Here is a 15,429-nt window from a genome sequence, read left to right on the forward strand (position 1 = left end):
CCATCATACAAAGGCAGCAGCTGAAGGTTGTGTGGATGGAAATGTACAAGAAACAGGATTTGTGGGTTTTAAGGCACATCTTTCAAGAGAAATGCTGATGATGCAGTTGTTTTGAACTCATAACCATTGAGACACACCATCAATTTATTTTCATCCTTATTTTATTACGCCACAACACTTGAAAAAAATATGTTTAATACCTCAGTTCAACCTCAAAACCTTCATTATTTTGTTTTTGTCAAGCCATTTTATTTTGACCTAATTTGACTAAATTTTTTAGCTATTTTTCCTGACAAGACCGCAAGTTATGTGATTTTTGTGCTGTGGTTGGCCACACATACATTTAACAGCTGGAGATTTTTTTTTCTGGATACCCCTCACAGAGCCAGAAATATGTAGAAGAGACAGAACAAGAGTCTAATTCCACACTTTGGAAACATGCTTCATTTTAATCAAAAATACTAGGCTCATGACTACTTTTCTAAGTGGAAATATAGGTCAGCAGATAAAAGCATTAAGCTGTGACTTATTAGCATGCACTTTTGCTACAGTAAATAGTTCTAAAGACTTGCTGCTATGTTTGGATGTTGTCTCTTCCCTCCTCATCTTCCAACACATTTTTCTCTGCGGTCTGGTGGAAAATACCAACAAGATGCCTGGAGCCAATCCCGCAGCCACGTGTATTCCCACATGCCACCCCTGTGGATCATCTCTAAGATGTTTCAGGACTGCTGTGCATATGTGGGGGAAAAAATAGTTTTAAAGATGTAGCACTTACACAGGGATTTGGAACCAGATTACAAACGATATATTTAAATGCCCTAGTCTCTACTAATTATTAACAATCTCTAAAAACAGTAGCAATTAGTTGTATTAATTATTTTAAATAGATAATATTGGGTTCATATGTTGAACTAAAAGTATGTCGATGTTAACCAACTTGCAAAACTTATTGGAATTTCTTAACTAGCAATAAGTTAGGGCTATAATAATGTCCACAGACATGTGATTTTAGGTATTTCTTCCCACTATTTATACCTGGCAGGGAAATGTTAATAAAATAAATCAAATCAAGTCAAATGTGAAGTCTGTGTTAGAACTAAACTAATTGTCCCAAACCTTTATTTAATTTTAATGCAAATGCATCACAAAACATGCTGTTGATCTGTTTGCAGCTCAAAAACAAAACAGTTTTATGTTTTGATGCCTTTGGTTAATGCATAAAAAGGTTTTTCAAGATTTGATGAAGGAAAAATTGGCCTATTTATATCTCTGACTGACAGCTTGGTGCATCGCAAATCACCAAGACAAAGAGTTTGTTCAGAAATGGAGTTTCTTTGTTGAGCGAATGTTAAACTTTAATATGTTAAAAAGAGTCATTTGAACATTGAATGTTCATGTTCTTTGTTTTCTGATCAGCCTAAATGTTCAGCTAAACAATCCTTCAATAAAGCTGTCATCCTCTCCTGATCTTCTGTGGAGTTGCATCTTAAAATGAATCATCATTACAGCCTCTAGGTTCTGTCAAAACACAATTATGTCAGGACAGAGTGTTTCATAATGACAGCCCAAAGTACAAGCTGACCTTTTAACCCCAGACACCCCACTCATCACAGATAACCACTCAGCACCCCCCGACGTGACGGGGTTGTCCGAGCGCTCCTCGATTCACCTGGAACGGCCCCAGGTGGGCTCGGTCCGAGGCATTTCCCGCAGCTACAACCACCATGCCAGCATGATGGAGACCGCAGATGGTGAGTTTCCTCCTCCTCAGCCTCACTCGCACACACAAAGCATCTCCTCCCTGCTGTCTGTCCCTCTGTCCAGCCCTCCATCCATCGGCTTTTCTGACAGGCACAACTGACCCCGCTAGCTGACCCTCTCACTGTGTCATGGTAACAGCCTCTCCAACCCCTCTGGAAAAGTCACAGCAATTTTATCTGCAAATATTCTTACTAATAACTCAGCAGAGATAATTATGATTATTAGAGGAAGGGAATAATTTCTTTTTAAACAGACAATTAAGGGATTTTGAGCAAAATCTTTGTCAATCGAAACTGAGTCAGTGCTTTAAATAGAAAATTATAACTTGATACAAGAGTAGCTAATTATTCGTGTTAGTGTTGTATGTACTAATCACTGTCCATGTGCATCTTTTGATGTGCTGATTTGTTTAGCTTTTGCAAAACAAATTTTGCAAAAGCATTCATACATACATTCATATTTCTACATTTGGTCACATTTTATTATCATTTTTTGTACAGCACTTTGGTGCAGTTTTAAACCCTTTTTTTAAGTGCTATGTAGTGCATTCAATATTGTTTTATGTAATAGACAAACACACAGTAGAGTGTAATTGTGAAGTGAAAAGAAGTAAAGGATACAGATTTTCTGATCATATTCATATTTTTGTGGTTCAAAAACTGAAAAGTGTGGCATGCATTCAGACCCCCTGAGTCATTGTTTTATAGAGCCACTTTTTCCTGCAGTTACAACTACAGTATATTTGTAGTAAGTCTGTACCGACCAGCTTTGCTAATCTAGAGACTGAATTTTTGCTCATTCTTCTTTGCAGTCAGATTGGACAGAGGACATCTGTTCAAATGAAGTTTCACGTTTTGCTACATATTCCCAAGTGGATTTAGATTTAAAATTCTTGAAAACTATGATTTTTTTCCCCACTTTGCAATTCTTCACTAATTTGTGATGGTCTATCATATTAGATCTCATGAAAAGGCATTAGTGCTGTGTTTGTAATTTGACAGTGTTAAAACACTCAAGGATTATTAACACTTTCTCAAAGCACTAAAAGGTATAACTCTGTTACAAACAGAGGATGGTGTCTGTCTGTGCAATGGATAAAAAATATATGTGTTTATTAGCAAGCAATATGCATAGTGCTATTGCAGTGTTTTTAGGATTCATATCAATAATATGTAACAAACTGTACCTGTCTTAAAAAAAGCGAGAAGAATTAAAGTAAAACAATGTTTTCTTCAGAAAATGACAACCCTGTCATATAGTAAAAATTGATCCATCATCCTCTTGTCATTCCTTTCTTCTTTCTGTTAGTCATTCATCAGCATTTTAATAACATGACAACCTAAAAACCACAGCAGAGTCTTACTGTACCGATGCAGACTATCTGCTAACGAATACTAAACATCACTTCACCCACCCGGTGCTCTGCAGTGAAGGTAGCTGTTCAATGAGTGCATTTATAAGATGTATTCATTGCCATGTTTTCTCCTTCTGTTGTTTGCTATCACAGTCTGACCTCTGCAAGGCAGCCAGTAGATTTCTCACACATTCAAGCACAGAAGCTTGGTAGGATTGTTTCACTGACACGTTGATATGTCTCTCCTCCAGGCTGTGAGTGGGGAGGTGACGGATCCCTGACTTTAAACAATGGTATTTATAATTGTTCCTCCAGTTCTGTGGCAGGCTGGTGTTTGAGCACTAAGTTGCTTGTGTATTTGTGCGTATGTGTATGTGTGTTTTTGTGGTTCTGCCTTTGCCTCTGCTGTTAGGTTGCCGCTTTGCTTTGTAAAAGTATTTGAAAAGCTGAAGTGTGGAACATAGTGTGCTCGCTTGGCTGTGTTTTAGCCTCGCCTAACCCAGCTGATTTCTGTAGAAGAAGACAGTGTAAACAAATGTAACTGGTCATCTGGCCTTGTGAATATTTAACATATTGGCATTCTGGTTTCTTCTCTCAAAGTGATAAAGCTCAGAGCCATCAGTCTATGTTTCTCCCTGCAATGTGTGACACCAGCCGGTTAGCCTGTAGCTCTACAGATGCTTCAGCGATGGCTGCTGTCAGTCACTGCTTCCATTTTAAAACTCATTCATTAGCCACACATTGAGTTCAATCTTTCTGCACCCCTAGTTAGGGTTTGTAACAAGTCAAATCCAAACAAATGTAAATAAATGTTTTATTGCAGTAGAACAATTTGAAACTGAAAATGTATTCAGTGGGAAAATGAAATAAAACAAATTATAAAAATGTTATATGTGGCACAATTATTGGTAACCAAGCATTTTCTTTTCAATTATACTTTAACTTTTAAGTTGACTTTCTAGGAATGTCTTACTTATCAGTAGCTTTCAGTGGTTCTTTGGTTTAAATATGACATCTGACCAGTTTCTATTGGATGAGGACCCATATTTATGTTTCTACTACACACAGTGAGCAGGATGGCAAGGGATGTAAGTAAAATATTTGCAGCTGTCCTTCACAGAAAGGCATTAAAGAACATCCTCTTTGGCTCACCAAGTCTCCTCCAGGTGCTGTCTGCATGTCAAATGGTTGTTTGGGAGTGAAACCTTTTTTATCCTACCATTCCAAATGTAAACATGTGGAGCTTTCTTAATTCTACTGGAAGCATTTGTTTTAGACATATGAGACTTATGGTGCGTCATCTTTATACTCAGAAATTTGATTTTTCAGTTGTCAGTCATAAGTAAAGCTTCTAGAAGTTAAAATGCTGACTAAGAAAGTCTCTGAGCGGTCTCTGGTTCTGGATCCAATGTGGGTCTTATGGATTTAATAACGTGGTGAAAATTGCAGGTATAAACTGTTTATTAGCACTTTTGACAGTTTGTCTATTTAAACAAGTGGTGAGTAGCACTCTTCAACTTCTAACACATTTTACTGAGAGAAATGCTGTACATTGTTATGCCCAATCGGCCTATATTGCTGAATATGCTTAGCACCGAAACACATAGCATATCTTTCTGCTTTTCCAAGTTGCAACTAGAACAGGCTTAACTTAGGTGTGACGTCATTCAGAGATCAGAGCTCTGACTTACAATAAATGCTAAACAAATGGATTGGCCTGAAACAAGCTCTTTAGTCCAAATGTTTTAAGTACAGGTTTGTTTTTTATCTGTGTTCAGCTTTCTAGTAGAAAATACTAAAAACAGCGGTGAAATATTCAGCTATTTTATTAATTCATGCCCTTTAATTCATGGTTTCAATTGAAACCATAATAAACATCTCCAAATTGGAATGATACTGAATTTTAATTACAACCTGGGGTACTGTGGTTTTAGTATAATTATAATCAATGGCTGAAAATGGTCTACACATCAAATGCACCTACACAAATCAGACATCTTCAGTTTGAATATTCTGTGAAAACTAGAAAACCTAACTGCATCAACAAACATGGGGAAAATGAAACTATGTATTTATGAGCCATTTTTGTGTCAGAAGTGGTTGGAACAGTCTTGTGGCTCAGACCCGCAGACACGGTCAGGACCTTGAAATATTTCTGACAGATGGAAGTAACACATGTTGGTTTATTTGGGTTTGTTAGCAGTAAATGAAATATAGCAGAACACAGTTGTTATACCTTAAATGTATCTTTATTATACATTGGTTTATTAGTCTATGCAATAAAAAGTTTCTGTTGAAAGATGTCACATTTTTCTTTACTTTAAGCCAAAACCAGTCTTTGAGGCATAAATTACCAAAGTCATATACAGATTAATTATAGTGTTTTAATAGATGGGCCTTGGTTGGCTTTGATATTAGTGATCAGGGCTTATTAATTGGTGGGATTTATGTCCCGTGAGCATCGGGTCTTCCTAATTGGCCAATCAGGGGCTGCTGACCCCCACACATTAACTCCCAGTACATCTGTGCCCACATAAGGAGGCAGCATCTGTCTTACTCAGGGCTTTTATTATAAGATAGATGAAGCACGCTGTGTACAGCTGTGGCTTTCAGCTCCCTTGGCTGTCTGGAATGTCTAGCAAAGCCCCCCTTTTCATAATTTAAGGGTGAAATTAAATGGTGAATGTATTGTCTGATAAATCTAGTCTGAGACCAAGCAGTACTTGAAGAAAATCTAACAGGACATCAGTCCTCATTTGTATTCAGTCTGTTGTCTTTGTGCTTTGTCTGCTCTTACATTTGATTTTAAAGTCTTGTCATGTATACCTTATAAAAAGCATACATGTGTATTTATTTATGCACATTCAAACTAATGATCTACTGATTGTGATCTGTTTCAGTATGTGTGATAAGGACACCTTTATAGACATTTTATAATTTACATGCCACAGAGAGGACATCTTTGTTGCTAGGCAGCAGGAGGTGGCGCGCTGTTTTTACTTTTTTTTTTTTGTGAGGTTTACTTGTATTTTTAGAGATTCCTGGCTGAATGTTTGACCTCCAGGTGTCGGTTCCTCTGTTTTGTTGTCATGCTGCAGTGTGACAGCTCATTGTCCTCTAAATTGCACCATACCACCAGGCTGACCTTTTCCCCTATCTATGCTCTTCTCATTGCTTCATCAATCTGCGCATCTACACATCCCACCACTGCAACATCCCTCCTTGTTTATGCATTTCATGCTTGTTTCCCGTTACATTTCTGCTTTGCCTTGTTTATGTCTACCCTCGCTTCTTACCTCTCACTCCCTTCAAACTCATTTTATAGGTGTTCCTGTCAACAGTCGTGTCTCCAACAAAATCCAGCAGCTGCTCAATACATTAAAGAGACCAAAGCGTCCACCATTACGTGAATTCTTTGTTGATGACTTCGAGGAGCTTTTAGATGGTAAGATGACCTAAAAGTAATTGTTTTCGCTACTAACCAAATCTTGAGAAACTATTATTTCCAACCTATTAATTTGATTCTTGATCTTTAATTCAAACAGTTACCTCACTTAAGGTTTTTTTTTTTCCATTATGCTTCCCTGAAATTATATCCTTCAGATCTTTTAGGAACACTTAATCTCCTGAACTGTTTGTTGTATCCATTCCCACTACCATTCAGAACCAATTACTCTTAGAAGCTTGTTTCTCCTATAATTACTGCTTGCAGAAATACATAAAATGCATAACTAAATTAAAGAAAAAACTTGTACAGATCATATAAAAATGCAGCCAAAGTCATGAAAGAGCGATAATATTGTGTTTGTAACAAAAAATTGGAACATTGGTGCATAAAACAATGTCCACAATGGACATAAATGTGGTGGGAGTAAATCAAAGCTCATGGAGTGAAGATTTATATTATGTTATTTCAAGTGAGGAGAGCGAAGTGAAGACACATTCTGGCTTAGAGCAGTAGCTTGGAGAGCTAACAAACCAGCATCCTATGGTCTGATTTAAAAGCATTCGATTGTAAACCCAGTTAAACTGCAAATCAGCACAGAGGCTAGTGACAACTTGTTCCAAAAACTGTAATGTCTTAGCACTAAAACCCAGGTAGCATTCAAATAGACATATTCTATTTCTGACCAAATTCTACTCTGATCTAAATAGAGATGCATAAGCACATTACTCTTAAAAACCGTCATCTAAATAACTGATATTTTGTAGTCAGACTGCAGCTGCCTTAAAACACACTCTTCTTCCCAGTAAAGTAGATTTTGCAGCTGAAGCTATTGTGGCAAAAACAGCATTAGGATCATCTATAAAGAGGGTATTAATTTAACACTCTCTGGACATCAGCAGATATTTAATATTGACTGAGAACACAAAAGGTGAAAAACTGCTGTCAAAGAAAGCATATGGTTTTAGAAACCTTATGCTCACAAATAGCTCCTCTTGGTGGTCTGGCTGTTTACTCCCTGCTCGAGTTAAATAGTTGTGGCATGAACCATCTTGTGTCACCCTCCCTCAAGTTTGCATTGTTCTTTCCCTTAAATCCAAGATTTCAGTTATTTTTTAATTGTTTTTGTTGGCTGAGGAGGAATCCATCTGCTCCACCTGTTTACATCCACAGAGCTCTTTCACATTTCCTCCAGAGATTATCTTTTGTGCAAACTTCATTCTTTTTCTGTGTTGCCAATAAGCGAGCATGGATCCATTCGACATATTCCTGTCAAGGAAAGAATTACTACTCTGGTTATCATTAGAGATTTCCAGACGGTACCATTTCAGACCAAATGTTGTAGTGGCCTTCTGCTTTACTGGCTGTAATAAAAAGGCTCCTTTTGTTAAAATGTATGTGTATTCTTTGATAAAACAAGGGAGGTGGCTAATTGTGACTCATTTATGCTTACTTAAAATGTTTGTATGTTTTTGGCTATGAAATATGATATATAATCTTAAAAATATGAACTGCAGAACAGTTTAAAATCTGGAATTACTGAAATATAATGAAATATAATATAACAATCAAACAATTTGACAAGTTTGGCTTTCTGTCCTTCACAAAACTATATTTTCAGGTTCAGGATGGCAACAAAAGTACTACTATTCACAAATGTAGATTCTGGGGTAAATTTCTGTCTTATAAATCTGTTTTATAAGATAACAGGTTACAGGCTTAAGGATGACCTGGGAAAAGTACCCAGATTGCTGGAAAAGGTTTCTGAAGCAGTCATACCTTAAGAATCTCAAAATTGAGCACTTTCAGGTTTTTGACTTTATTTGCAGTTGAGATCACTCAGCATGAAGGATTTATTAGGCAAGAAATGAGTGAACACAGATGACCAGCCCAGTCCATCTATTTCCTACATTCCTGGCATGGTGCTTTGGGTGGTCCTCTGCCACCTTGAGCAAACATTGTCTAGATGAAAATCTGTCTGGAGCAGCAACTCATCAGCAGATATTTGTAAGGGCCGGCTGGTTCTGGCCCAGATGGTGTGGTGATCTGCTTACTGTGAACAGAAAAACACACAGAGGTAAAACTGCAGCAGACTGAACACATTTTATTCCAAACAAAATCGTTTTATTTGGCAAGAGTCTTCACCTGCAAGCTCTGTTTAAAAGCTCTGACTTGCCAGTAAGATTGAATTTAACTGGTATTATTATTCCCCGCCAAGTAGTTAAAACCTTTGAAAGGTAAAAAAAAAAATGGTTGTGAAAACTTCTTATCCTCCATTTCCTTCACACGTTGTTGTTTAATCCCATCTGTTTCTGTGTCACTTTCTCCTAACATGGTTGTTAGATTTGAAAACAGCTCAGGGCCTAGTTCTGCTCTGATACTCAGAATACCCACTAATCCACCCTCTCAGAAAGATGCTCTTTCCTCTGTTTTTAGTCCAGCAGCCAGATCCCAACCAGCCCAGGCCAGAGGGCCAGCAGATGAGCCCCCTGGAGGGAGAGCCTCTCGGGGTGGTCACCAACTGGCCTCCTTCTCTGCCAGCAGCCCTGCAAAGGTGGGGCACCACTCATCCAAAGAGCCCCTGTCTGACAGCACTCGACAACGCCGGCAAGCCCGTCTACACACTCACCTATGGTAGGCATAATCCTGTGGAGAACGAGCCCAGCAATGGAGCAAAGAATATAAAACTGTTATCAGCTCTTATGAAATTATGCTTTGCATGTATTTGATGGTGTGCATTAATTTGTGCAGGTAAACTTTGGACCCGCAGTCAGAAACTGGCCTACACTTTGCTAAACAAGCTGAGCAGCAGAAATGAACCTTTGCTAATGCCTGGAGACAGAGTAAGTCATGAGATCCAGCTGTGTGCTCATTTCTGAAAAGATGCAAAGCTATTTATCCAATCACATCCACTTGAAATAACTAATGTATTTGATGAGCATGAAATGCTCAAAATGCCATGGGTAATCTTTGGAGCCAGAGAATCATTTAAACATTTCAGAATCTATAAAACTCCAAAGTGAGTGTACTGTTGGAAAGATAGCATTTCTGGGGTTTATGCAGGAATAGATGCCAAACCTCACATAAACATTGGTTTGGTGTTTCTTCTATTTCCAATCTTTGTGTTTAACTAAGCACATCAACTGCCAACTAAAACCTAATATTTATCATAGCTTTATGATGTTAGCTATTTCTCAGGGAGAGAAAACAAGTCATTTTCTTAAACTGATACAATACAGATGAAATGTCAGTGCTTTACAGTGCCTTGCAAAAGTATTCACACCCCTTTAACTTTCTCACATTTTATGATCACAGCCACAAACCTGAGCAGGTGACTGACCAAGGCAAAGTAATTCATGAATGTTACATGGAAAAAAAAGCTATACGTGTTTTTTTAAAATACAAATTTAAAAGTGCTGCATTTGTGCAGGTCTGTCTAACAAATTTACAGTAAATAAATTGAGATTTATGACTGTAATGTGACAGACCTTGTACACTGTGAATACATTTGAAAGGCACTGTGGTACTGTTGATCAGTTGTATACTCAAGCCCTAATTTTTCCATGTTTTCAACCTCTTCTTTGCCTCTCCACCAGGTTGCGCTCGTTTTCCCCAACAATGACCCCATGATGTTCATGGTAGCCTTCTATGGCTGCCTCCTGGCAGAGCTGGTACCTGTGCCTATTGAAGTCCCGCTCACCAGAAAGGTAAAGCGAAATACAAACAACACCTCTTCAGTTTGTGTATTTACAAATCAGCACTGACCCCTGCTGGACATGAATAAGCTCAGATCTGCACTGCTCTGCAGTTACAGTATTTGACGGGAATCATTTCTGTTTTATTTGGTTATTAAAGACGGCTAAAGAGCATGTAGTTTATAGTTATGTGTCATTATCTCACCACAGCAGCAGCGCAGTGTCTGACATGTTTGCTTACAGATCGCCATAATGCGATGCCACTTCAGCGCACTCATCAGCACATACCTTGCTAAATTCATCCACATTAGCTACGCTGGGTGAATAGTAATTGATGTTCTTGATTGCCTTTATGAGCATGCTGTTGGCACACACTGTGCTGTAATCAATAAAAGGTGCGTGGGGTGAAAAGAAGAGTGATTATAGTCAAAATATTAGATCACGAGCCAACTGTTCTCAGGAGTCAAAACCTCATTGGCTCATTTTGACAACACCGATCACTCTTCCTCCTCTCTTTGTTTCCCTCAGTCATTTCTCTCTTTGTGATTTTTATCTTGCACTGTCTCTCTTTTCTTCTATTTTCCTGCTCTCCCTTGGTCTCCCTCTTCTTTACCTCCTCTGAGCTGTGCAGTTTTCCCAGCATGACTCTTGCGCTAAGATAATTTGCAGATCTAGTATGTGTGTTAGATCAGGGGCTTTGTTTTTCTTTTTTTATAGCGGTTGGCTGTCACTCAGTTTTCTTCCTTCCCTACATTCAGGAACATTCAGCGTTCTAATTAATGCATGCAATGTTGTGCACCAGTATTCATAATCTTTGAACCTTTTTTTTTGCCACAAATTTTAATGTGTTGTTGGGTGATTGTTTGATGGACCAACACAAAGGGGGAAGGACAAGAGTGGGTTGCATTTGTACTCAGACAGCCTGAGTCAATACTCTAGATGTAGCAGCATGGTACTTTACAATTAGAACTGCAGATCTTCTGCGATTTTCTCTACTAACTTTGCAAAAGTTTTTCTCAGTCTTCTTTGCAAAATAAAAGCTCGGTGAAATTAGCTTTCTGAATGAATGTGTTTTTTTGGATTTTGCGATGCTGGTTGTTTACTCATGTTCTCTAAAAAAAATCTGGGACCTTCATAAACAGCTGCATTTATACTAATATCAAATTATAAACAGTTTATGGTAGTACTGTAAAGGGGGCTCATGATTACTTCACACCACTTTTTGCTTTTATTATTTGCATTTGTTTATTTTTGTTACTTTTTCCAATTATTATTTTGTGTTGGCCCATCACATAAAATCCCATTAAAATGCATTAAAATTGTTAAAATGTGCTTTATTTTGTGAAAATTTGGGCTGCATTGACTGTTTTAATATTTTATTGTTAGGATAGCCAAAGCTTTTCTATTAGAAACCAACTCTCACTTTGCTATCCCAGGATGCAGGCAGTCAGCAGATTGGCTTTCTGCTGGGCAGCTGCGGGGTCACGCTGGCACTGACCACTGATGCTTGTCAGAAAGGCCTGCCCAAAGCACAAACAGGGGAGGTTGTCACTTTCAAAGGTTCGACTTTAGTTTGTTTTTGTTTCTACTTGCTTTGCGACGTTAGTTTCGTTTTTGCTGGAAAGGATTTTTGTGTCTCCGTCTCTGCAGGCTGGCCACGGCTGCTTTGGTTTGTGACAGATGGGAAGCATGTTGTGAAGCCTCCAAAAGACTGGCACCCGCCAGTACGGGAAGCCAGCAATGACATCGCTTATATAGAAGTAAGTGCAGTGTAACAACATAATGCAATAATTGTATTATTAAAAAAGATGTTTTATGTGTCATTTTACAAATTTAGTATACTATTTACATTTTCAAATTTTTCTACTAGTTGAAATTGTTAAGCAGCCATGCTTTTTACATTTCAACACATTTCTATTCATTTATTTTTTTTTTGCTTCCTCAATTCAGTATAAAACAAGCAAAGAGGGAAGCACCATGGGAATAACTGTGTCCCATTCAACCATGCTGGCTCACTGTCAGGCCCTCACACAGGCCTGCGGCTACACAGAAGGTGGGAAGGACTCTGCTTACTATGAGTTATTGGTCCTTTATCATTTATTCATTACTGTAACATGGATATTTTAGGAGAAGAGACAAGTATTCCTACAATGAGCTTAAGTAATTCTGATTATGTTGAAGGTAAATATTGTGAAAATAAATTACTGTTGGAAGGGAATTGGCTGTGACTGCTCTACTTTTCCTTAAAGACACAGCAGGTCAGGTATAACAGATTATCTTCACTGAATACATATCTCATTATATATTTGGTGTCATAAAACTCCTCCTTTCACATTCAGCAGCTCACATACTCTCTGTGGTGTAATTACGGTTTGATTTATGCTGCTTTCAGCTGGTTGTGTTTCAGTCTGTCAGACCTGCATCAGGTCTGCTTGAAAAGAACAAGAACATAAAGCACTTCCTTTCTTCCAGTGTCCCAGTTTTGCTCTAAATAACTTCGAACTCCACTGGTTGCCTGAAGTCACTCTCCAGATTTGTTTCTAAAAGTTAATTTCCTTTGCTTGTTTGGCACTCTTCTTCTTCAATATTATTCTTTTTGTTTTTGAATGCAACTGAAGACTGAGCATGTTAGATGAAATGTTGCAAATATTGTTTATTCTCATAATTTAGACTCAGTTCTTTCTGATCTTTTTTGATTTATAGGTGAAACTATCACGAATGTTCTGGACTTTAAACGCGAAGCAGGATTATGGCATGGTGTCCTCACGGTAAGGTTTTCACCATGTCTTGTAAAGACATTAAAATAGGTATAGAGGTGCAGCCCAATAAATTGAAAAATCATCAAAAAGTTTATTTCTGCAATTCAAATCAAAAAGTGGAGCTCCTATATAGTTTCATTGAATACATATTGAAATAGTCCACATTTACTTCTGTCAGTTTTAATTATCATGATTACAGATAATACAAAACTAAATTTCAGTTTCCTAGAATACAAAATATTATATTAGACAAAAAAAAAAGAATAATAATAATAATCAGAGGCATTATGTTATCATCAACCCAATCACATGAACGACTGCTGATTGTTCAGCTGACAGTCACTGTCGAGGTGCTACAGAGAAGAGTGAGAGGAGCTGAGAAGGTTAGCAAAGTGTATCTAACCTCTGAGCTGCTGTAGGAAAAACATGAAACTACTGGGATGTTCAAAAGCGAATCCACCAGATTTTTATATAGCTCTCTGAGACAAGTTGTTAAATACGGCTTTATATTTGATCTGTTTTTTGTTTTTACCTGTTAAATAAGTTTTTGCAGTCATTGTTGAGACCTGTTCAAATCAGATATTTTTCACATTTAAAAGCTGTGATTTTAACACTTCTCTCCATGTTCATGTGTGAGTTATAGCGTGGCTCAATAACCTGCTTCATTATAATTTGTTAAGTATCTGAAATAGTTCAGAATTAATAGTGTTAGTAGAAAAGTGAGAAAAGGAGCATGTTCTCAAATTGCTGATGAAACATGTGATATATTCACCCAACTGCCCTGGTACATCCTCATCAGCATGCAAATGATGCAGGCTAATAGTCCTAAAGGAGAATACCGTCTTATCTCGTAGAAATCTGCTTCCTTTAACACTGACGCAGCTCTGACTGGTTTCAAACATGCAGGGTATATTAGGTACTACTTATAGTTGACTTGCTGTGACATATCCAGATTCCTTCTCTGACAAATCGCAATCACCAACACACAACTCTGCTGCTCTGAATAATAAAATCTGGTTTACAGTGACATCATGTTCAGTCATTTAGATGCATCTGGTACATGTGTTGCAGCTTATCTGATGCCTTTTTGCTCTCCTGGCAGAGCGTCATGAATCGGATGCACGTGATCAGCATTCCCTATTCCTTGATGAAAGTCAACCCTCTGTCCTGGATACAGAAGGTTCACATGTACAAAGGTGAGCAAATGATCTTCCTTAAAATGTGTCTTAATTCAGTTAAACTTATATAAAAAAAATAAACGGTTTCTGTGTGTCGTCATACTGTTGTCCCCCCAATAATGAAGGATGAAAGAAAAACCTTCTATTGAGTTGAATAAAATTCCCCTCTGTGTGGTTTGACCTTTACTGAGTTACCTGTTGGCACCAGAGTCGGTACACCCTGTCAGATTTTATGACATGTGATTGGCTGTCAGGTTGGATGAAAGAGGAGCTTGCATCAGAGATTCTCTTTGTGTTTGCGTCCCCTGCGCAGCGCGGGTAGCGGTGGTGAAGTCGAGGGACATGCACTGGTCTCTGCTGGCCCAGAGAGACCAGAGAGACATCAGTCTGAGCTCACTACGGATGCTGATCGTGGCAGATGGAGCTAACCCATGTGAGTACATCTGACGTGTCTCAGAGGTCTACTAGGGATGTTTGGTTGTGTGTGCATCAGACTGACTGTGCGTGTGTTACCATAGGGTCGATATCATCCTGCGACGCCTTCCTCAATGTGTTTCAGGCACGTGGGCTGCGACCTGAGGTGATCTGCCCATGTGCCTGCTCCTCAGAAGCAATGACTGTCGCCATCCGGAGGTGAATCTCTGCTACTACACATGATATAAATTAAACTGTGTGTCACCTACAGTATGTTATCAAGCTTACCTCTAATTAAGGTGAGAGACAAACTAAAGAAACAAGCTTTTAATCAAGACACTAGTAATTTTTTACAATAAAAATCTTGTTGGAATTATTTTTGCTTAAGAGTCGTAGATTCTCAAATTTTCAAAAGCTCATCAAATTTATGAGTCGTGTATATAAAAAAAAAAAACATACACCCTACGAACATTTTCCCATTTTGCCACATTACAACAAACGTCATTATTTTTCATTGAAATTTTATGTGACAACCCAACTCAAACTAGATCGGAAAATGAAAGAAAAAGAAAAATAGAAAAATTGTGAACTCAAACTAGTTCACAATTGGAAAATGAAAGAAAAAGAAAAATAGTAAAATAGAGAGCATCTACCATAATCTTAACCATCCCAATCAGTACTTTTTATAACCTTTTGCAATTTTTGGGGGTTATGTTACTACCTTATCTCATTCTTTGTAGTATTAACTCCTTGCAACTTCCCATTCCTTTTTGGGGCATTCCCACAGCTTGATTCTGCTAAACTGCGGTGATGATGTATT

General features: G+C 38.0%; 1 protein-coding gene across 11 annotated transcripts in view; it reads left to right on the forward strand.

Moving 5' to 3' along the window:
- Window positions 1–15,429, forward strand: part of dip2a (disco interacting protein 2 homolog A) — an 89,789-nt gene that overhangs the window by 61,945 nt on the left and 12,415 nt on the right. For 3 of the 11 annotated variants that reach the window (XM_023337022.1, XM_023337024.1, XM_023337023.1), the window contains exons 6-18: window positions 1,617–1,754; window positions 3,370–3,411; window positions 6,444–6,563; window positions 9,000–9,197; window positions 9,315–9,406; window positions 10,160–10,270; window positions 11,695–11,818; window positions 11,909–12,018; window positions 12,209–12,311; window positions 12,962–13,026; window positions 14,120–14,213; window positions 14,509–14,628; window positions 14,714–14,828. In XM_023337022.1, coding sequence (XP_023192790.1) covers window positions 1,617–1,754; window positions 3,370–3,411; window positions 6,444–6,563; window positions 9,000–9,197; window positions 9,315–9,406; window positions 10,160–10,270; window positions 11,695–11,818; window positions 11,909–12,018; window positions 12,209–12,311; window positions 12,962–13,026; window positions 14,120–14,213; window positions 14,509–14,628; window positions 14,714–14,828 — 1,432 coding nt within the window. The remainder of the gene's footprint in view (window positions 1–1,616; window positions 1,755–3,369; window positions 3,412–6,443; window positions 6,564–8,999; window positions 9,198–9,314; window positions 9,407–10,159; window positions 10,271–11,694; window positions 11,819–11,908; window positions 12,019–12,208; window positions 12,312–12,961; window positions 13,027–14,119; window positions 14,214–14,508; window positions 14,629–14,713; window positions 14,829–15,429) is intronic. The other 8 variants (XM_023337025.1, XM_023337026.1, XM_023337027.1 and 5 more) reach the window with 5 other exon arrangements.

This window comes from Xiphophorus maculatus, chromosome 7 (genome assembly GCF_002775205.1).
Source record: "Xiphophorus maculatus strain JP 163 A chromosome 7, X_maculatus-5.0-male, whole genome shotgun sequence".
Classification (NCBI taxonomy): domain Eukaryota; kingdom Metazoa; phylum Chordata; class Actinopteri; order Cyprinodontiformes; family Poeciliidae; genus Xiphophorus; species Xiphophorus maculatus.